Raw genomic sequence first — 21618 nt, 5'->3', positions numbered from 1 at the left:
CAGTGTGCGCTTCATTAAGAGATTTGAAACTTGCAAACACGAAACAAACATATTTACCAAAACCAAAAAAAATCTGACGTGGTCAATTCATCACCTTAAAAAAGCTCAAACTACATTTTAGAGTTAAAAGATCTTTTTTTTTTATGCCTGTTGTTATTGCTGTCAGCTAATAAGAAAAGTGGCACTTCCAGCAGCAGAAACAGCACTGTCCATTCTGATAAACAGAAAATGATCTGGGTAGTTAACACAAGCAGCAACAGCCAATGAGACACGAGACAAGCACGGCACCTTCAGGGACTGCAGGGTAAAAGCACTACATGTCACAATACAGCCACACCATTATAATATAAGCAGTATTATTATAGTTGGTAGGAGGTTATGTACCTCAGTATTAAGGAAGTTTTCTAATGTATCCACAAGCCTGGACTTTGGTGTGAAGTCCACCTGTTTACAGTCTGTTATCCAGAACTGGAGCAGGTCCAAACTACGATGGAAGATTTTCTCACTGTCTCCTGACATGTCTGGACCTTCTCTGGAACAGATAATGAATATAATCATCATACAATTAGCCGACAGTGTTTCATGCTGCGTGCTATGAAGCAAAGAGGAGAGGCTGGATTGGAGACTCTCATGGGTTCTTTTTGGCAAACTGTAATGCACTAAGCTACCAGATATACTGTACCTTGCAGCACTGATGAACTTCTCCATTATGAACTGCAGTAACTGCTCAGGACTGCAGAAGAAACGATAGGTATAGAGGAACTGCTGGATGTAGCCCTCCACAGCAGCATTTCTGTGAGCCGTCATAAATATAAAGATGTGGAATGAAGTACAGAAACCAACATTGTATAACACTGTTCAGTGAGAAATATTACTAAATCTACCACAGACAATAAAGGAATATAATAACACACAGAAACCAAGTGGAATCCTCCAGGACTGAAAAATGAAGCCAACGCTGCAGTTCCTCAAGTGGCCACTTGAGGCTGGCTTCACAACTGAGTCAGTCCCCACAGACTCCAATGTTAAAATGTCCAACTTTACAGCAGAAATAAACATGTTTACAGCGTGGTACACTAACAGTTTTGGTCTCTAGAGCTAATTTCCTCCTTCATGACAACTGTACAGGGGTGAATTTTTTATATAACTCATCTGTTTAAATTTCATTAAGGATACAGTTATGCATAACTGAGGGTATGGCTTTGAGTGACAGGTGGGTGAGCGTATGCTTGGCATGCACCAAAGTCTAGGCTTCACACACGCCCCACCTCTTTGCCCAGTTTTGGATTAGCCGGGAGTTCAGCAGAGTCAAGCACTGCCAAGATGACAACAGTAGAGCAGCTCACTCTGAGCTTCAAGACCACTCTTCAGAAACATATGGGTAACGCCATGGAGGCTATGTCCATCTTTATTTACAGTCTATAGTAGAATTAGATGATCATCTTTTCTATCCAGTTCTTTGACCTGGTTAACCTAAACAGCAGACAGTCCGTCATCTCCTCCTGGGAGATGTAGTCACTCCATATGTTCTAAGTGCGGCCCAGGGTCTCCTCCCACCTTAAGGAGTTCCCAGGGGGCATCATTACTAGGTGCCCTAAATCACTTTAAATGCCTCTTTTCAGTGAGAGGGAGCAGCTGCGTCATACACAAGTTCTCTCAAATCACAACATCATGGTGGTGGGTCTCATGTGAGGTGGCAGACAAATGGGAATTCATGAAAATCCCTTCAATGACTTTTTAGGAAAACTATCAGAAAATAAAAACAGCTAAGTGATTTTTTTTTTGAGGGGGTGGGCGATCTTCTTCAGCCCAAAGTAGTTTCTGCACTCTTCCTCATGAGCTATATATACCACCAAGAAGGGATAAAGCCTGTTCATTGCCTGAGAGGCAAAATCTGGGGCAAAAAAGCCTGTCAATCATTTGCTACGATGCTGTGAGTGCATGGTAATAACTGAAGACACCTGCTATAGTGGAATCTACCACAGAGGTGGTTCTGAGCACTTTGGCAGGTGCTTACATGCCTGTGTGTCTGTGGACAGATTTTGTCACAGCGACAGTGTCACAACCTGCAAGATACAGTCAAAAAACTTTGCAGGTGTGTGTTTGAGATTAAAATGAAGAACGAGTTTTAAGACGGGTGTAGTCCGACCCATGTATAATAATGTTGTAATGACAACTTCAGAATATCAACATATTGACGGGTGTCACAGCTGGTGTGATTTCATTTTCATTTCAGTTTTATTTTGATCAACATGAAGCTTTAAAATTTAGCTTCTGGATTTAAAAGTGAGTGAACAAAAGTCAGATTTTGAATAGTGAGGGTGGCCGGTTCACTCCATCCACAGTGGAAATTACATGTGAGTCTATGTTTAATTCTTACTATAACTGATTCCGAGATGTTAATATATTTTCTCAGGTGTTTATGTTCTCGTGGAGGCATAAACAAAAATGAAAACAAGTCTTATCAGGGCCTTCAGAGGTGTGAAACAGCTTCAGCTGGAGGCAGTGGAGACTAAAAAGAGATAAAGAATTTATCAGTTGTGACCTTGTTTTTCTAAATGCTGATACTGTTTCTCATAGCAACAGATACAAAGCAAATGCTATAATGTCAAACTTCAAAGCAGCAGTGATAGTGTCACTGTTTACAGATCAGATTAGAATTGTGGAAGGCAATTTCTAATGTTACTGACATAATTTATGTAACCAACCACATTACTAAACGAAAATGTGTGGGTGCCAGTGGGTGAGCAAGAGAGCAAGAGAAAGAAACTAAGACATAAATGTATTTGGCATTATCAACAAATCCTATGAAAAGGCCAAAAGCTACCATGAACTGATCCTACTAATACATATTGTCTACTAATACATATCCAAAGCCTCATGTATCTTATCCCTCTGTGCCATAGAGCTCCATTATTGTCCAGTTATTATTGAAAACACATCAGTGAGCAACACTGTTGCGATGGATGAAAGCTTCCTGAATGATACTAATCTATTTTGAGTCAGTCTCACATACATTGTCCTGCTGCTGTAAATACTCAAATATGTATTAATCCACAGGTGAAAATAGTCCCAAACAAACACACCATTTACTCCAGTTTGATTTAAAAAAATAAAATAAAATAAAAACTACAGTGCCCAGCTCTGTCAGGAAATTACTGAGACAATTAAAAAATAAAAATACTTGTGATTTGTCATTTTTAAAGATTCATGTTTTCAGTAGAAATGAATGGGTATTGCTACGGGGTAGGGATGTCATAAAGTCCTGTCTTTTCATTTCTGGCAATAAGAAATACAGATTAACTCCAGCTTTTTCTGTGACAGTTTATTAACATGACTAAGAGTCTACTGCCAAGCTCACAGCTCTGAAAGGCTGTATTTTGGCAAAGCACAGCTTCGAGCTAACTGCTAATGTCAGCATGCTAACATACTCACGGTAACATGTTAACTTGCTGAGATATAATGTCCGCTGTGTGCGATTCACCATGTGTCTCTTGACTCTCTTTGTTTTTAATTCTTCTTGTTGCTAACTGGCTATCCATTTTGATACGCCAGTTAGCAACCAAACAAGTGTACAATCTGGTCCAGTGACAACATAAAAGTTCCTGTCATTGGTTTATCACAGCGATAGGCCTTAATATCAGCAGAAAATATCTACGAAAACCATATCTGTTGCACTAACAGTAACATCAAGTATCTTCTTCTATTTCTTGTATTGTGGTAATTTTCTGACATGAGTCTGGAATCAGTTCATAGGACGCATCAAAAGCAGCAGGGAGGGTAAACAATTGAGCACAGAACTCGGGTCACAAGGGCTGCATAACACTTTGAAACATTATCACAAGTCATACAACCTTGTGACTTGACTAGAAAAAAGCAATGGCTTGCATATTTTTCAAATTTAAATCCTGATCAATAATACCTTGTGTAGAGGTAAGCCATGAGGCCCAGAGGAGACCCAGCCTGCAGAGTGGTCTTCCCTTTGCTGGTGCCAAAGTTCAGAACAGAAGGATCCTCAAAGGATTGGAGGTCCAATGGTTCAGGTCCCGAGACAGCAAAAGAGGGTAATAATGAAACCTCCAATCCCCACTGATCCACACTCAGAATCTGCAGAGATACGTGAAATCATACCAAAGGTTTGAAGAGACAGATTGTTAAGGGATGCGTGAGAAACAGGAGTGTTGGGGATTGTATTTCTTTGTCAGTACCTCCAGGTATTTCTTCACACCATCCAAGAAGACCACTTTGGATCTGAGTTCCTCAAGCTGGGACTTGAGTTTAGACAGCATCAGTTTGCTCTCAGAACCTTTTGGACACAGTACGTACACAGTTTTATAGATCATAATGGAAGCTTGCTGTTTTCGTACACCTGCAGTGATATGAAATGGGCACCCAACCTTTATTTTTTCTCTCTTGTTGAATCAGCTTCTGGTAGAAATTTCTAGTTTTCTTTAGATTCCTTGTTTCAATTATCAGCTGCTGCTGCAGTTCCTGTTCAAAGGAAATCACACGAAATCAAACAAAGGCCTTAAAATAACAGCATATGCCTTTCACTGAAAGAAGCCTTCAGGTGTTTCCAGAGAGTACGCAGCAGAGGCTTCATTTTTCTTTTCCTCCTCCCTCTTCACCGTGGCAACAGAGCACAACAGCTCTTTTGAAGTGAAATGACTGAGAAGTCGCAGCAGCTCGCCTCTTAAGGTGTGTTATTAGCCGCTACACAAACCCTCTGAAGGAACAGTAGTACCATCAAAGTGTGCAAACACAAAGACTATTCATTAATATTCTTTTGCAAATGATAATAACTTCCTCTGCCGAGGGCTAAGTTCAACATATTAATATTCAGATCCAGTTTGGAGAGAATAATATGCCAATTATCTTAAAGTCCCCCACACGTTCTCGTCCTATTTACCCCAAAGCCTGACCGTGCCCCACTTCATTACAGTTCAGAAAACAATTCCTGCACTTGTTCACAAAACTGAAGGCTGAATGAAACTAGGAAGCTAAATTGTAGGCAACAAGCACTTTAATGTACATAATAAAGGATAAAATGTATAAAGAATCAAGAATATCATTTTTTAATTAAAACCAGTTCTGTCTTTCTGTTTAAAAAAACCATCAACACATGATAGAATATAAGCTCTATACACAACCTATTGCTGTAACATGTCGTCTATGTAAAAAACGATCTGATATATAGTGACAGCCACTTCATGCAGTCTGCTGTTTGTTCAAAGACACAGGGTTAAGGTCAGATATGAGTCACTGGCAGTAGCCTTCACAGGTTCACCTACCTGTGTTTTCACATCCAGACAGGGCGATCCTGTGTGCTGTCCCAGATTCACTGCGTACTGTATCACCTCTGGACTAAAACAATCTTCTCCGAAAAAGGCCAAGGCCCACACCGGGCTTAAGCAGAGGCCCGCTCCCTCTGCTCTGGATCCTGGCGACACAAGTCGCTCTGACGCCAGGGAGTCGCTGTCCTCCATGTCCTCCGAGCAGTCGGGGCTCATCTGCTCGTCGTGGGCTCCAGGCAGCCCTACCTCTCTCCCTGACAGAAACTCAGCTTCAGAGGGGCTTTCATCGCTGCCCCCCACTGAATGATCTCCTCCCTCCATGACCCCTGTGTCTGAACAGTCCATGCTCACACCTCGACCAGTAAACAGGGACAGCAGAGAGAGAGAGAGAGAGAGAAAGAGGGGGAGAGAAGAGAGGGGTTGAATCACATGGAAAGCAAAAAAAAAAAAAAAATGGATTTGTGAAGAAAACACAGAAAGAGATCCAAGGCTGTTGCTGGGGGTATTTGTTGCTAACCCTGTCAGGGCTGCACAATGCAGCCACTGTTAACAGATGAACTTAAAGGCAGTTCAAGCTCAACTTGTTCTATCAGTATCTTTTTATCTAGTAACCAAATTGTTTGTAATCAAGATCCCATGTCTCGCACATTTTAATAGCACAACCGCTGCAGATGTAAGGGCTTGTGTGTGTGCATGTGTGGGTGTGAATGTCACTGGCCAGGAATGAGCTCCAGAGGAAAAAAATCTCCTGCGTTTGCTCGCCTTCAGCCTTGGACTCCTCTCAATGTGCTACAATCTTAAGAACAGCATCCAACAGCCACTCACAGCTCTCATGACTTCAGTCAGCAGCCAAATAAAGAGAAATGTATCAAAACATCACAGAGGGGTTGGGCTACAAACAGCACTTTTTCTTTTCAAATTTGACACCAGTATTGAATCTACTTATCAAATGCAAATTTTCTAAAACCCCTTAATGAATCTACTTATGTAGTTTACTTGAGGAGGAGACAAGCTCTTAGTAAAAAAAGTAGTTTTCATTGTACTCGTTGCAGCAGTGGCGGAAAGTATCTAAGCACATTATGAATTTGAAGCAGTTAAACTTTCCATGTCATGGTATTTTATACTTCTACTCAATATATTGAAATGTTGCATTTTTTTAATGCTAAAGCAGAATACCTCCATTACCTGAAAGCTTTGGTTACTTACTTAGTTTTGCACATAGATCAGATACTTTGAATTCAGCTAAATGATTCCCTGCTCTTCATTGCTGTTACACTGTTTTTGGCTGCAGAAAGATTAAAATAATTTCATAGAATATGTGTTTGTAACAAATCTGTGTATTTTATACATTTGGAACTGGATCAGAAATGATGAGAACCAGACCCCTTGAGCAAGAACTCTGTCTAAACAAAAACTGGACATGACAGTCAGTCTCCTACCTTCACTGATAGACTGCTGACTCTGCTCCGATCTCAATTCAAAATCTTCCTCTGCAGTCTCGTTTTCTCCGTGACAGGGCCGGGCCTCAGTTTCCTCCCATGAATCCACTGCAGCAGCACTGGAAGTGTGAATGTTTCCATTCAGATCAAGATGGCTGTGCAGGCAAACTTCTCCCTTCTCTCTCCAGACAGTTTTCACCAAGGGTGGAGTGAGAGCTGCCCTTTTCACAGCCTTTGAAGAAGGCTGCTCATCAGAGCCGCTGTAAGGGGGCGCATTAGGAGAGAGAAAACACAGGCACACAGTTCAAAGCTAGTGATAATTAGCACCTATTAAAAGAATAAAGCCAATAACATGCATTTAGGTATGTAAAAAAAAACTTGGAGAAAACACACATGCTGATGGAAAAAAGGAAACAGCTGAAAACTCCTTGCAGATGCACTTGCCTAAAAAAAACCCTGGTCCACTCTGATCCATGTCAGAGTTAGAATGGACCATGCCTCAGTAGGGAGGCCACAGAGCTCCCTCTATCCCTTCACTGAAACTGGAACAGTGGAAAAAATAGTCTTCCATGTCCGAGCACAGTGAACGAGCCCACAGCCAGAGGGAACAAGCTTCTCCCTGCAAAGCTGTGATGTCTCCCTAACACAGCAGATGAAGGGCCCTCCCCACATGTGCCCCTGAGCTTGACAACGCCTGGATAAGAAGAACCGCCAGGCTGGACCTCGAGCTTACATGTAAACGAAGAGAGAAGTGCGAAGCATGGAATTTGCCGCCTTCATTTATGTATTCATTCATACACTTCAGGCCATACACTGAGGTCATGCTCAGTGAGGACTTGATCTCGCTGTGTGTTTGTTCTTCAGCAGCCACATAAGAATAAATTAAAAATCTGAATGGGTGTCTCATTGTTGAAACGGAGGCACTGGCTGTTGTGCTGTTGACGAGAAATCTTTTCTTAATTACAATAATTACTTGGCACCTCTGCTAATGTCTTTAATTCATGATGTATGCTAATTGTGGTGATTTGATTCATCAGACAACCCATGCCCGGAAAAAAACACTCACTTATTTAAAGTTATAATTCGTAACTTTTCCACATAAAAAAAAAATTAAAATGACCAGACCCACAGGACGTTATATATTTATATATCACCTGTCAATGACATCATATCACCTACGCTCATGCGTCAGTGTTGTGGTTGCTTGCCAGAAGCTCAAAATTGACTTTTATCCAGTTTTAAGATACATTTTTTACACCTTGTACATTTTCAAGTATACATTTTAAGCAGATGACGGATTTTAAGAATCACAATCGAAACAAAGTGTTTGTTTTCACTTAATTATTATTTGAACATGTGAAAAAAAAACTGGATTTAAGCTGTTTTGGTGACATTTATTATGTAGTCGTAATTAACATTCATTAATTAATGATCCAATAAGCAATCACTAATCACAACACCTCAAAGTGACTTGATCATTTCTTTATAGTCAGCAGCATAAATTCATGATACATGCTGCATCTTCTGGCCCAGTACACACCCAAATTCCATGGCCCAAGTCTGGCCCATGATTGTCACTTCTGGGACACACACAGCAAATCTTCCAGCTGTCAGTCAACACCAGAGGACAACAGACGGAATCTACCCAGATGTGGAGGTATATGGGCCAGACTCAGTGTGTATACTGGGTCAGAAGTTTCATTTTGCTCTCTGGTAACTGATTTCTGTGTCACTTCACCAGGATACAAAGCTGGTGGAAGTGGAAATTTCACTCCACTGTCTTTACTAAGTAAACTGTTCCTGAAGACAGCAAAGTAACAACTCGTGCCACTGGTTACACTGACCTCACTTTATTTTTTTTCTTATACATACATAAGCGTTTGAAGTCGGACTCACAGTGGGGATGGGCTGTAGTTGACCAGGCAGTGTAAAACACCCAGTAAGTCGTCTTCCCAGTACAGATCACTGAACTTCTCCTTCACAACACTGGCAAACGTGTGGTACTGGAGGTCCTTCAAAGAGAAGATGTACTCCCCTCGGAAAGAGACAAAAAGTTGATTTTCAAATTAATATGTCTGAACAACTCAAGACAAGATGATGGAGCAGGTGGTGAAGGTGTTAACTGGTATTAAAGGGACACGGTGCTGATTTTTACCCTACTTAGACATAAGGGGTGTCACTTCTCTGTGACGCTGCAGCTGACTAGTTTACTTCTGCCATCCACTGGCGCATTCTGACGTCAATGGATACACTGAGACAACATAGAGCTTTATCTTGTTCTCTCCACCTAGGGGCATCCCAACAGCTCAGTCTGCCATCAGAGAGGAGAACTGTATGTTGGTGCAGCCAAACAACCTGTAAACTACAGTGTGTGTGCGATGGACATTAGAGGATCGACTGTGCAGAAAGATGCACAGAACCTAATTTTAATGTTCTCTAGCTGTTCTGTAGAGGCATAGTAAAATAAGTGCAGATAGAAAAGTGTATGAAGGAAACTCCTTGGAGCCAGTGGGCCAAATTTAAACATTCACATAAAATTATTTAAGTTTAGAAGAAATAACTTAAGGAAACAGAAATGTTACATATTTGTTATTAGCCTTTTGATTTCGGTGTAAATATGAATGGTTCTCAAGTATTTATAGTTTTACTGATCTGCTCAAATCACCACATTTAATTTCTTTTTCACAAAAAACTGATAAACATACCATTTAATATAGAGTCTGTATTGTATACTCGCTTTATATGTGCAGATAAAGAGCTAAAGGTTACACAGCCTTTCCGTCCGGCGTCCTCACAGCCCCTCTCAGATGAACTGAAGTAACCCTTTATTAACACCGCCTGTTGTGTCTAACTGTGCTCATTTGAATTGATTTTAAACAGGATCTTGTTTAACGCTGTTGATTAAGTAAAAGTTTATGTTACAATATGTTTTGAACTGTCAGTGTTCACGTTTGCATTCATGCCACTTTCATCTAAGTATCTGAACTGTTCATTCATTACTTTTATCTGTTTCAACCTTCTGCCTGCTTGGCCAACGACTTCAAGTACCTGGCTGCAGACAACGTGGTGGATCTGATCTGGATCTGACAGGAAATCACATCACCTCAGCGGCAGAAGTTGGTCTTATTCATGTAATTTCTGTGTGAAAATCTGCCCTGCATATGCACAGTCAGGCACACAGGAAGATAATGATAAGAACATAATATCTAAGAAATTATAAGAAAAAAGAAATTAGATTTAAACATTACATCAAACATTAACCTATTTCAATTAATTAACCTTTAAAATATGTAATAGCTGAAAACAAACTCAAATACTGTATTTGTATATTTTTTAAACCCGTCAGCTACTTCACAGCAAAAAACATGACCAGAAGTATGTCACATGATTTCCTCTTGCAGGGATCAGCCACGTTGTCGGCAGCCAGATCCCTCTCATTACTTTTAGACAAACGTTTCAACTTCTCAGTTAGTGGTTCACACACTCTGGATTGACCCAATATGTGGATATATTTTTTAACTAAATCTTTTTTTTTTTCAAATTAGGTTAGCTAATCCATAATCTTTCTAGTACTCCCTGACAACCACAGACACACACCCCCTGGTACTGAAGCACCACTGGCTGAATCACTGAATGATGTATAGATAGAGCAGGTTTTTCATGATTGTTGTGTAAAGCGAATGAAGCAAAAATGAAATCCTGTTACATTGTAAAGATACATACCCATGGCGATGTCCTCATTTCCATTATCCAGATTCCCATTAAGTGAAAACTCTCCCTTGAGCAGGTCAATCACCTCCTGTAAGGCAGGGTGGACTTTGGGGGGGGTGGACGCTGAGGCAGACTGGTTCTCACCTTGCGTTCCTGGATTTGTTTGTCCATTGTACGCTCTGGGCACTTTGTGCTCCAGGGGGCTGTTAGAAATGATGGAGCTACCATTGAAATATGATGCTGGGCCATATTCCTGAGCTTCAGGCCTCACAGGCACATTCAGACCGTTGATAAAGGGACCTTCAGCATTCTCTGGAACTGTGATTAGTCCTTGTAAAGGCTGTGGGACCAGTGAGAGATTTATATCCAACCCGAGGAGAGACTCAGGAGCTCTGACCTGCACAGGCACTAAGGAGAGACGTCCTGTTGTGGGATCCTGACGGAAGAGGTAATTGTTAAAGACACCACAACCATTAAGGTTAGTGGATAATGGTGAAGGAAGAGACACTTCAAGACAGGAAACATCGGGAAGCGTAGAAGAAGAGTTGACCAGTATCTTGTCGCTGGAAGTTGTAGTTATGGCTGCCTGATTAACAGGCGACTCCTCTGTGAGTAGACTGGGTTCAGTCTGTGCAGGATATGGGTACTCAGAGTGTGAAGTGAAATCAACAGCCCTGTCCTCGATGAGTTCTCTGTTTTTTGTGAATCCATCCACAATTCTGAAAAATAAACAATCCCTAATTAGCATTTCCTTTTTTTTTTAAAGAAAAGCTAATGCTTCTTGTAATGTCTTTTCGATTTTAAATCTGGTTTTTAAAGAAATCGTTCAGCATTCCTGGAATAAATTCATATCATGTACAAAGTTACAGCAAGGAGCTGATAAGCTTAGCTTGGCATAAAGACTGAAAGCAGGGGAACTGGTAGCCTGACTAGGTCTAAAGGAAACTGAGTCCACCCACAGCTCCTCTAAAGCTCACTAACTAACACATCATATCTTGCTTGTTTAATCCAATAACCAAAGTGTAAAAACAAAAATTTGGATTTTTATGGGGTTACGGGGCTCCCAGGACAGTTTCTGACCTGTGAGATGATTTTGGCATTGAGGGTCAAACTATTCCTTTAAATTCTATGACTTTTATTTTGAATATATATATATATATATATATATATATATATATATATATATATATTTTTTTTTTTTTTTTTTTTTTTTTTAAAGATGCATCACTATTATAAAAAAATTTTACAATTATAATAAATATAAATTTCTGGAACATCCTACCCTTCAATGGCAGCTCCAAGGTTTTGGCTGTCCTCCTCTGAGTCCCCTTCATTGGTCAGGATGATGGGGGTGAAGTGTGTAGCAGTGGAAGTGAAGGCTTCTGGGAGTTGGAGTTCCTTGCTGACTGGATAGCTGTGGGGAACAGGGCCAGGCACAGGAGCCAGTCGGCTCTCAGTGGCCATGGGCACAAAGCCTACAACCAGTTACAAGAATGCCAGTTACAATATCAGTGATATTGTCTCATGCAATGCACATCTGTAAATTACACAAAATGTGTAAAATATTAGGAAGACCTGCTACTGTGGCTTGATCTAAGTTAAAAGCCATGATGTCTTTTAAGAGAGTCACCTTCAGTCATGAATGCCAGATGGAAAAAAGTGACATTTTAAGAGAAAGACAAATTGCAAGGCAAAAGGTCTTCATAATATTTGTCACATTTAGTGTATAATATATTGCACATTTCAAGGTCAACTATATTGCATGAGGGTCATCCATACTAAAGCGAAGCTGTCCTACCACTGTTGTTTTGTTCAGACTCTTCACATGAGCTGTGTTGAGCTGCATTGAAATCTTCTGCATCGGTGGATTTTGAAACTGGCTGAAAGACAATAGAATTGGTTCATTATAATAAAGAAACAATGGTGATGAGTGGTAACAGCACATGTCACATAACGGCAACATCCATGGTTTGAATCCTTTGTTGCAAGTCATACCCCTTCTCTCTCTCTCCCACATGCTTCCTCTCTGCCTCTTCACTAAAAACTGTCCAATAAAGGAAATAATAATGATGGTAAGAATAATAGAGAAACAATCTATTTTTCAGTGAGACAAAACAGGACAGACTTTAAGAGGATGACCAAACAGAAACAAACTGACTGAACCTGAGATTTAAGAAGCTGTAGGTGTAAATGTGCCTGTGGTGAAAACAAAGGAGGGCTTACCGGGTGAACTCTGCTGATGAGGTTGTTCCACACAGTCTCAGCATTTGTTCCTTGATGTGATAAGTAGTCACGACAGCTCTGGAACAGATCCACATAAAAACAATGTGATAACGATGCAGAACACTTCACACATAGACACCAATAATATCATAATGACTTCACTAATCAAAACACCCAGCGTTTCTAAAACTAACAGCTACTTAAAAAAAATGACTGAGAGCATAACAATAAAAGTAAATGATGGTATTGATGGAGAGTCCTTTGGTGAGAAAATGTCAAAGCACTTTTACAAACTGGATTCTCTATATTTAAATTACAAGTGGTTTTCTCTTAAAAGGATATGTCTATTTGGACATGCCTCTGAAGTTGTGATATTTATACACTGATATGCAAAATCAAAGTGGGTTTTCGTTTTTCTTTTTAACTTTTAACTTAAATACAATTCAAAGTACTTTCCACAATGAGACAGAGACAGAACAGAGTGTTAATAAAACAGAATGTTAAAGCAGAAAATGAATAAATAGAAATAAGGAGAAAAGTAAAATGATTAGAGGTCCAAATTTACTTTTTCTTTATGTTACCTTTCTATAGCAGTCCTCAGTGTAAACGCCTAATATTAGAAAAACACAGGACCTTCCTCATACACCTAACAAAACAGCCTTTAGCATGTTAGCATACATTTTTAGAATTAGCATATAGCATTAACGTGCTGACATTAGCATTTAGCTCAAAGCGTTGCTAGGCAACAGAGCTACTAGCTCTACTTAGCTACAGGTTAGCTAATTAGCACTAAACACAAGTGCAGCTGTGGTTGATGGAAATGTTATTACTTTTTCAGGTATTTGGTCATAAAACAAAGTACAGGACAAACTAAAAGGCTGATGGCATTAAAGGTTCAGGCATCACTATGTTAAGAGATTCATCCTCTGGACGTGGGACGTGTCTGCACCAAACTTTGTGCCAGTCCATCTTGTCTGAGCTGTATTTGTGTTTGTTTTCAACCTTAAAAACGACCCAGTTTCTGTTTTGTAATAAAGTCATCAATAAGGAAAAGATTCAAGACAAAGCATTCATCAAACTCAAGCTGTCATTTTTCTTCTCTAATATGGTTGCACAAATGCTTTTCTTTTTTGCAAATTTAAATCAATCCCATTGCTGTATGTCTACATGTAAGAGCAGGGAGCTGAAAACAGAAATACTGTTAACAGGGCTGCTTAAGTCAGAGAGATCAGTGGGAGCACTGGAATGAGAAAAGTAATGGGATGACACAGGATCAATTTCAGGCTGGTGCAGTAGGGAATTGCAAATTGCAGGGCTTGTGTCTGAACAAGAAAATGGAATAAAAGAAGGCAATCTATGAAGCATGCAGTGTCAGGCAGAGAGCCTTGGTGATAAATATGTTGTAAAAAAAAAAAGAATAAAAAATCTGCCAAAGCAAAGTGCTACATTAAAGGAACAATGCATCTTTTCAAGAAAATGGTAAAATAATGATACCCTCTGAGCCATAACGATGGTAGGTCTCTCAATTGGCGTCCTCTTTGCCATCTCCAGGAGCAGTCTCTTCAGTTTGCGAGGCATTGCCAGTTTTTGATTGGGTGATAAACCGAACTTGGCTGTGGCCCAGAGAACAGCAGCAACCCCGTACACGCAAACCTGAGCCAAGACAGAGAGAGAGGAGAGAGGAGAAAACCTACAACCAAGGCAAACGATTGTTGAAAGTTTATTAATAAAAGCAGTTCAGACAGACAGACCTTTTCAGTCACAATGCCATGTTCTTGATATTCAGGAGCAAGATAAAATTCATCTAGGGGTCCTGCAAAGAATTCTGAAGGTCAGTTATTAAAGTCAACAAAAGCCTCCAGACACTGCTGCCCTATATACTTCAGAAATCTATTTTCTAAGTAAACATCTTAAGATAAAGAAAAGCAGCAGAGACAACAATGTGGGACAGAAGCAAACCTACCTATGTTTTTAGGTTTCAAGAAAAGCACCTCTCCCTCGCAGCCCACGTACACTGTGTCTAGGCATAAATAGGCTGATGGAAAAGACAGAAATCAGCTGGAAAGAATTATGACTAACAAAATTCAAAACATGCAGCATAATATGCATCATTTTTTTCATTCCCTTTTTCTCTCTCCTCTGGAATTTCCCATCATTATTAGAGCTGGTTCTTAAATGAAGAGCAAAAAGGAAAACTGATAAAAAATAAATAACATGTGTGGTCTCATACGATATGTTGGGATCTCAACTGTGCTTGAAGAAACCGTTAATATCATCTACTATCTATTATCTGACGTGGGGTTGTGTCAGGTAGTCCTACTGCAGGTAATACACTGACTTTGCATGGCTACTTCACACAGTCCTACATCAAATAACCCAAACTGTCACTTTAAGCACTGGTTTCATGCATGAAGTGGGTAAACTCACCTGGGAAGTCAATATAGGTCTGCAGTGAGGACAGACAGGTGTAACACAGAGCCCACAGCTCATTAACCGTCAGCCTTCGTCCACAACGAGTGAGTAACTCTCTCAGAGAGATCCACTGGATAGAAAAATAAAGAACAAATGCAGACTTAAAAAGACGTGACTGAGAGACTTAAGAGCTTCAGCTGGTATCTGAGGCCTGATTAACTTAAACTGAAGTAATCTCTTAACGTGACTTTTTCTAAATCTATTTTTAAATGTTCCAACCTCCAGTAATGATTTGTCTTTATGTGTCACTTTGGCCTATTACTGCTGAAAACCGATGCAATTACCCTGTCTCTTGAGAGGGAATATTCTCAACAGACAGAGTAATCACATCGGTATGTCTGAAACTGAACTAAAAACTCAGTAAATTCTCACCCACAGAAGAGTCATAAAAAAGTTCTGAGCAATTGTTCTGATAGAAAGAGATAAGTCTACTATTATATATGATAAAAAGTTTCGTTAACACCCTGTATGTCTCCTTTCAGTAAATACTGTGCACAGCCTGGCAGACATGTTAGAGGGGCCCCTTTTCTTAACCAGTGGTTTCTAAATTGACAGGAAAATACAGACAATAACAGAGGTATAAAGTTCATTTTTGTAAATTAAATAATCAGATCTCAGTATCAGGTCTGATGGTAAACAGCTTATTTTTGTCCTAAGAAGACATAAAGTGTCCAGGATAAAATTAGCTTTACAAATTGATTGATATTAGCAATTTTTTGCCAATGCTAAGGCAAACACTAACTACTTAGCTTGCTGGCTACATAGCTGAATGAAGCTAAAAAACGGCTTCAACAGTGAAATAGTGAAAGAAACTCGTAGATGAATAAGACCCTAGCTACTTTCTTTTCTCCAGAACTTGGTCTCCCCACCAAAAGACCAGCTGTTATCACTTTACCAGAGTTTTATACAGAGGTCACATGTTGACAATACAGGAAAATCTCCATGTCAACAAAGCAAACTCCATCTGCTGATGAAGATCATGACATACTGTGGAAAACATGGATCTGAGGATTATTTTCTCAGTCTAACAGTTGTTTACTTAGCTAAACTCAGCTTCTTTTTAAGATACTACTCACAGCATTTTAGAGAAGACACCATATCAAACTAATCTAGTTAATCCAACTGTTTCTATATCTGCACTGACCTACACCCTCACCATAAGAACCTACGCCAGCTGCTTTTATTGACAGGCAGCCAATTCTCCAGCACCAGACATAACCGCAATCAAGTCTGAAATGAAACTGCACTGGCTAACCTCATCCTGAGATTCTTCATTCAGGCACAGCATGCTTTTGGTCATGTGGTTATTAGGAATGTAGAGGCTGCTGTTCAATGAGCTCTGGTCCCCAGAAGAGTCCTGGTCCATTTCCAGGTCCTGACAGGAAGTACAGGAGGATGCTAAATCCTGGGTACAGTCCTTAGATCCACTTTCCTGGCACTCCTGACTCTTTGTTTCTCCACTGCATAAAGTCTCTGCAGCATCATTGGGGTCTTGTGACATCTGGTTGTCCACAACTGAGTTCATATAATCCTCAGCGCTACTCTGTGGGTAAGATTCACAAGACTTGCCCCGGTTGAGTCTTTGAAGTCTGTTGTTCCACACAGACTTGCAGCTCAAGTGTTCATCCGCTCCTATCTCAGTGAGGTCAGACACTGGTATACTGATATCTCCATGTGGTGGAGGGGAAAGACAGGGGGGGTTGTTGGAGTCCGGGACAGAGCAGGAGCGGTTAAGAGGCCCCCTGACCCTGTTCAGCCTCTGCTGGGCTCTCCTCCTCACTGGGGAGCTGTTGTGGGACCTGCAGTCCATCTCATCTGCTAAGATCATGCTGTCTCCTTCACTGTTCTCCATGTCCTCAGCCCAGAGAGAGGAATCCCAGCCCCCGCACACCTGCAGATTACGTTTTTAGCATTATGTCATTTGTTTGTATTAATTATACATCGGTGGGTGTAAAGCAGATTAAGAGTTTAGATTACTTAAAAACTGAAGTGGATATGAAGGAACCACGGTCAATTATATTTAACTTATGATCGCGGAGGCTGTAGGAGGCCACAGTTTATTTACAGTATAGAAAGGTTTCTGAACAATGTCATCAGTGAGATGCGGCGCAGGGTAGAAATTAAACCATAATGACTGAGAGCTAATGGGGACGTCAGCATGAGGCTTGTGCTATAATGTGTACAAATGGCAAAAGCAATGGGTGGAAAATGTTCAATATATTCAGCAGAGAACAAATTAGCTATTAGCATCAAGAAATCAGGTTCGGCTCTGGGTTTTAACGAGGTGGTGGGTCGTTTTAGACAGAAACTGGTGAGGAAGGTTTTAAGATAACGTAGCTCATACTCCTACTGATTGTTTTTAGAATAGGGCAAAAGTTTGTAAGGCTCTGTGATTAATGTCGTGGTGATCAGTTTGACATGAGTTTAACCTTTCAGTGTGAAACTTGCATTATGTTATAAAAACAGATTGTGACAAGGTGTGCAGGGAAGGTTGATAAATAATACTTATTAAATCCAACTGGCACTGCTGGCTCTGCATCCATTATTATGACATCTAATACTAAGACATTAGCATATTTCCAGTTTCTGCTGAATTTTCTTAGAGAATGCTAATGTTACTAAAATCCAGAATGAGGGGACTTCTGTGCTTGTACAGGTAAAAAGCAGGAATTTCATACATCCTAATGTTATATTTTTATTGCTAGTGCTAAATTAGGATGTGCTGCGCTCCTAACCCATGCTTCCCCATACAGAAATGCAATATATGACATATATGTCCCTATATCCAGAGTGATGTTGTCATATATGTTAACTATAAGGGGATATATTATTATCACATATATACATCCTCTGCATATATGTATAAGATATACATTTATAACATAGATGAAATACCCACAGAAAACTGTATATATTTACATATATTGAAAATATATAATTTTTATATGGTATAACATGTTGTGGCCAAATATGTCAACAATGTATATTTAATCTACATTTGCAAGTTTATTAAAACATTTTAAAAATGTCTAACTTCTCATTTTGGGAAAGTGGTCTCAGACTTTTGGACCCTAATATATACAGTATACTATCACTATATATTGAGAGGCTTTGGGATGGATATATATCTATATGCCTACAATATAAGCATACAAACATTTACATATATATTTGTATGGGCTAGACATTTATTTCTATATGAAATTGTTCCAATTTCTAATAGGCTTCATATGTAATTTTTACATATGTTTTTATTATATATGCAAATATATTTCCTCTATGGAAATTCATTATATGTACATATATTACATTTTTGTATGGGTCCTGTCCTATGGATTTGGGACACACATTTTCCACAACTTGAACGAGCCAATTTTGTACACTCCCAGGAAGTATTATCATTGCTTTTAGTCCCACTGGAATTCCATGAGTCACATTAGTTAAAGCTGACAGATGTCTATCAATGTGAGTGTAGTAGCAGTTTTGGGAAAGTGAGGGCAAATTCAAGTAATTTTACTGCTTTCTGTTAAGTTGGTTTATTCCTAAAGACTGAAAATATCCATGAATAAGCTATTATGACATTGTGAAAAAAAGATTTCTACCCTCTTCCTTTGCACCTTCATCCTTGATTTTGAAAATGGGAAACCCATGCATAGCTGTTGGCTAACTGAACTAGAAAAGGCATTAAATTTGGAGGGCGAGCAAAGCTAACAAACAGCATCAACACTGCATCATATTCTGGTGTGCTTCAATTATTTCTTCCTCCAGAGCCGCAGCTTCCAAATGTTTGCAGCTGCACCCTGTCACATACCTGCTGCCTGGACAGACTATTTCCTTTAACAGAATTGTCACTGCACAGGTCTTTGGTATTATCATCTGAGCTCAGTCTTCTGAGCAGACATCTGGGTTTCGGATGCTGCCACCTTGCCTCCCAGGAGCCTTCCTGCCCATCTGTGGATAGACAAAGACAGCAGTTAGTACCAGCAGACACCAACAAGTTCCATGTCTAAATAGATATGATAAAATGACCTTGAAATGTTGAAACCGATTCAATGGAAAGCACCCGTCGCCCAACAGAAGACAGCTTCCGGCACACAGCTGCAGAGGAGGTATGAGACAGCCGAGCTTCAGCCAGAGACGCGATGTCCTGTGGGAGAATCACACTCGCAGGTTTGCAACATTCACCGAATACATATAACACTTATGTCCTACTTCTGCAAATACTCGTGGACAAATCTGTCTTGTTTTAAGAAAGTAAAATTCAACCTCGGTAATATGCTGCATATTTTTTCAAAAAGACAGATGAAAGAAATTTTAAATCAGAGATTATACTGAGTTACAGAAGCCAGTGGAGCAGAGGCGAGCCTGCATGAAACATCCTGACTTCAGCTCTCTATTACCTCTCTATGAGGAAAGATTATTATCAAAAACACTTTCTTTTGGAGTCACATATTTTCAAGTCAATTTACAATCTAGCACATCCTTTAATAGAAGTATAACTTGTTTTTCTTTGTCATTTTCTGAGCCTGAGGCTAGGTGGTATGATGGTGCGGTGGTTAGCACTGTCACCTCAAAGCAAGAGGGTTCTGGATTCGAACCCAGGGCCTGGGGCCTTTATGTGTTCACATGTTCTCCCTGTGTCTGCGTGGTTTCCCTCCAGGTACTCCGGCTTCCTCCCACAGTACCAAGACATGCACATTAGGTTAACTGGTGAGTCTAAAGTGCCTGTAGGTGTGAGGTGTGTGAGTGTGAATAGTTGTTTGTCTCTGTATGTCAGCCCTGTAATAGACTGGCACCCTATCCAGAATGTACCTCAAACTTGCCCAGTGTCAGCTGGGATAGGCTCCAGCCCCCCCGTGACCCTGGACAGAGTGGTATAGGCAATGGATGGATGGAGGCTGAGGCTTTTTTGAGCTGTATTGTCAATGGTATGGTATTATATAAATCAAGTTTTTTCCATGACTACTGTTATTAACCAATTCTGACATATTTATTCTGTACTTTACTTTTGTTTTGCCTGCTGTTGAAGTTCATGTTGTGACAGACTGACAGTGAAGGGATTTTTGACTGACTGCATGTGATCTGCAGTGACACAGCATTTCCACTTGATGCTGCTCAAGAGCACTGACTAACTACAGTATGTGCACTGCCAATTAGTCATAACAGGAAAAAAAAGACTTTAATTAATGCTACAGCCACAATTACTGTAAACATAATTACGCCTCCTAAAGGACCAATGTGCCTGTACTTGTGCCTGTGAAGGAACGGTCATGTAGCGCTGATATGTTATATGTTTTATGAGTTGTTGTGTCACACTGACCACACATGCTGCTGTGCAATCACCATCCATCTCTTTGAGTTATGATGACTCTAAAGTTGCATGAATTTATTTTTCTATGTGCTTATTTCATTATGTTTTATGCCTATACTCGTTTATTGTTGGTATTTATTTCATTTTATTGTCTCACTCTCTAATTTTACCTCTAAGTTGTAATTTTTTTAATCACTAAATATCAAACAAATCATGCTAATTTTGCGTTTGCATTGAAATTAACCTAATTTAACACTAAACTAAAAACTTGCAATGACATCAGACATTTTACGTCTTTTCATCCGGATATCATGACAACACAGTTGCTCAAGTGAGAGGTTGAATTATTCCACACCTGTCTCACGGCGGTGAAACCATGCAGCCTTCTATAAATCCATCTAGCAGTAAAGAAGAGTCAGCAGGGTTTTTATACCTGCAGGAGCGGCCGGTCCTCAGGGTTCTCCTCCTGCATCTGCTCCAACAGCTTCTGGATTTCTTCTCCCAGCTCGGCCTCCAGCTCCGGCTCGATGACGAAGTTCAGTGCGGCAGAAAGCGTCGAGCCCAGAGAGTAAACATGGCCCTGCAGCCAGGGATAGAGGAGACAAAAACACTATCATCATCAGGGAGCAGCTGCAACTGTGAATTTACACTAAGTACAGAAAAAGGCTGTAAAAATACAGGATCCTCTGAGTGCTGGGCAGTAATTGTCATGTGTTGTATATATTTATGAAGGAGCTTTTGTTTTGCTTTGCTGGACAGACAGTAGATATTATGGTCAGTGCTTTGCCAGAAGAGGATTTGAACCAGGTGCTTCTGAGTTCAAATCCGAGACATAACAATCACTCCCAGCTGCTGAAGTGGGCTGTAGCCATACTTATTTGCTCAACACATGTGCAAGGCGGATCCCAGTGTTGGTCACCAAAATAGAAGAGTAAATACTCAGCTAGCCTTAACTCCTGTTTTGCTTATGCCTTTGCTCTGACCATGTGTAAAACCTCCCTTGAGAAAAACACACTTGGGAAAAACATGAGAAAAGTGAAGAAGAAGAGGTTTGTTTGTTGTTGTTTTTTTTGTAAGGAATTTGGTGTATCACAACAGACAGCAAAATTAAAAAGAAAAGTTTATTTTGAAATTCACCTAAATTCAGCCTTCTGCAAATGTATTCATG

At 40.1% G+C, this 21618-nt stretch overlaps 1 protein-coding gene across 1 annotated transcript in view; it reads right to left on the bottom strand.

Annotated features, from left to right (window-relative positions):
- LOC139623236 (kinase non-catalytic C-lobe domain-containing protein 1) overlaps nucleotides 1-21618 on the bottom strand; it is a 41470-nt gene that overhangs the window by 10404 nt on the left and 9448 nt on the right. The window contains exons 4-23 of the mRNA XM_071481292.1: nucleotides 20884-21030; nucleotides 19169-19286; nucleotides 18951-19090; nucleotides 16395-17030; nucleotides 15095-15209; nucleotides 14631-14702; nucleotides 14419-14480; nucleotides 14162-14320; nucleotides 12668-12745; nucleotides 12243-12324; nucleotides 11727-11919; nucleotides 10457-11163; nucleotides 8630-8768; nucleotides 6734-6993; nucleotides 5292-5647; nucleotides 4398-4491; nucleotides 4209-4306; nucleotides 3923-4107; nucleotides 683-793; nucleotides 385-532 (exon numbers count right to left, since the gene is read on the bottom strand). Of these exons, the coding sequence (XP_071337393.1) occupies nucleotides 385-532; nucleotides 683-793; nucleotides 3923-4107; nucleotides 4209-4306; nucleotides 4398-4491; nucleotides 5292-5647; nucleotides 6734-6993; nucleotides 8630-8768; nucleotides 10457-11163; nucleotides 11727-11919; nucleotides 12243-12324; nucleotides 12668-12745; nucleotides 14162-14320; nucleotides 14419-14480; nucleotides 14631-14702; nucleotides 15095-15209; nucleotides 16395-17030; nucleotides 18951-19090; nucleotides 19169-19286; nucleotides 20884-21030 (3900 nt within the window). The remainder of the gene's footprint in view (nucleotides 1-384; nucleotides 533-682; nucleotides 794-3922; nucleotides 4108-4208; nucleotides 4307-4397; nucleotides 4492-5291; nucleotides 5648-6733; nucleotides 6994-8629; nucleotides 8769-10456; nucleotides 11164-11726; nucleotides 11920-12242; nucleotides 12325-12667; nucleotides 12746-14161; nucleotides 14321-14418; nucleotides 14481-14630; nucleotides 14703-15094; nucleotides 15210-16394; nucleotides 17031-18950; nucleotides 19091-19168; nucleotides 19287-20883; nucleotides 21031-21618) is intronic.

The sequence above is a fragment of the Trachinotus anak genome, unplaced genomic scaffold (assembly GCF_046630095.1).
Source record: "Trachinotus anak isolate AG129_WGS33_773 ecotype Australia unplaced genomic scaffold, CSIRO_AGI_Tana_v1 ptg000007l, whole genome shotgun sequence".
In the NCBI taxonomy this organism is placed as follows: domain Eukaryota; kingdom Metazoa; phylum Chordata; class Actinopteri; order Carangiformes; family Carangidae; genus Trachinotus; species Trachinotus anak.
The sequence above is the reverse complement of the archived record's forward strand: the minus strand, read 5'-3'. Positions and strand labels throughout refer to the sequence as shown.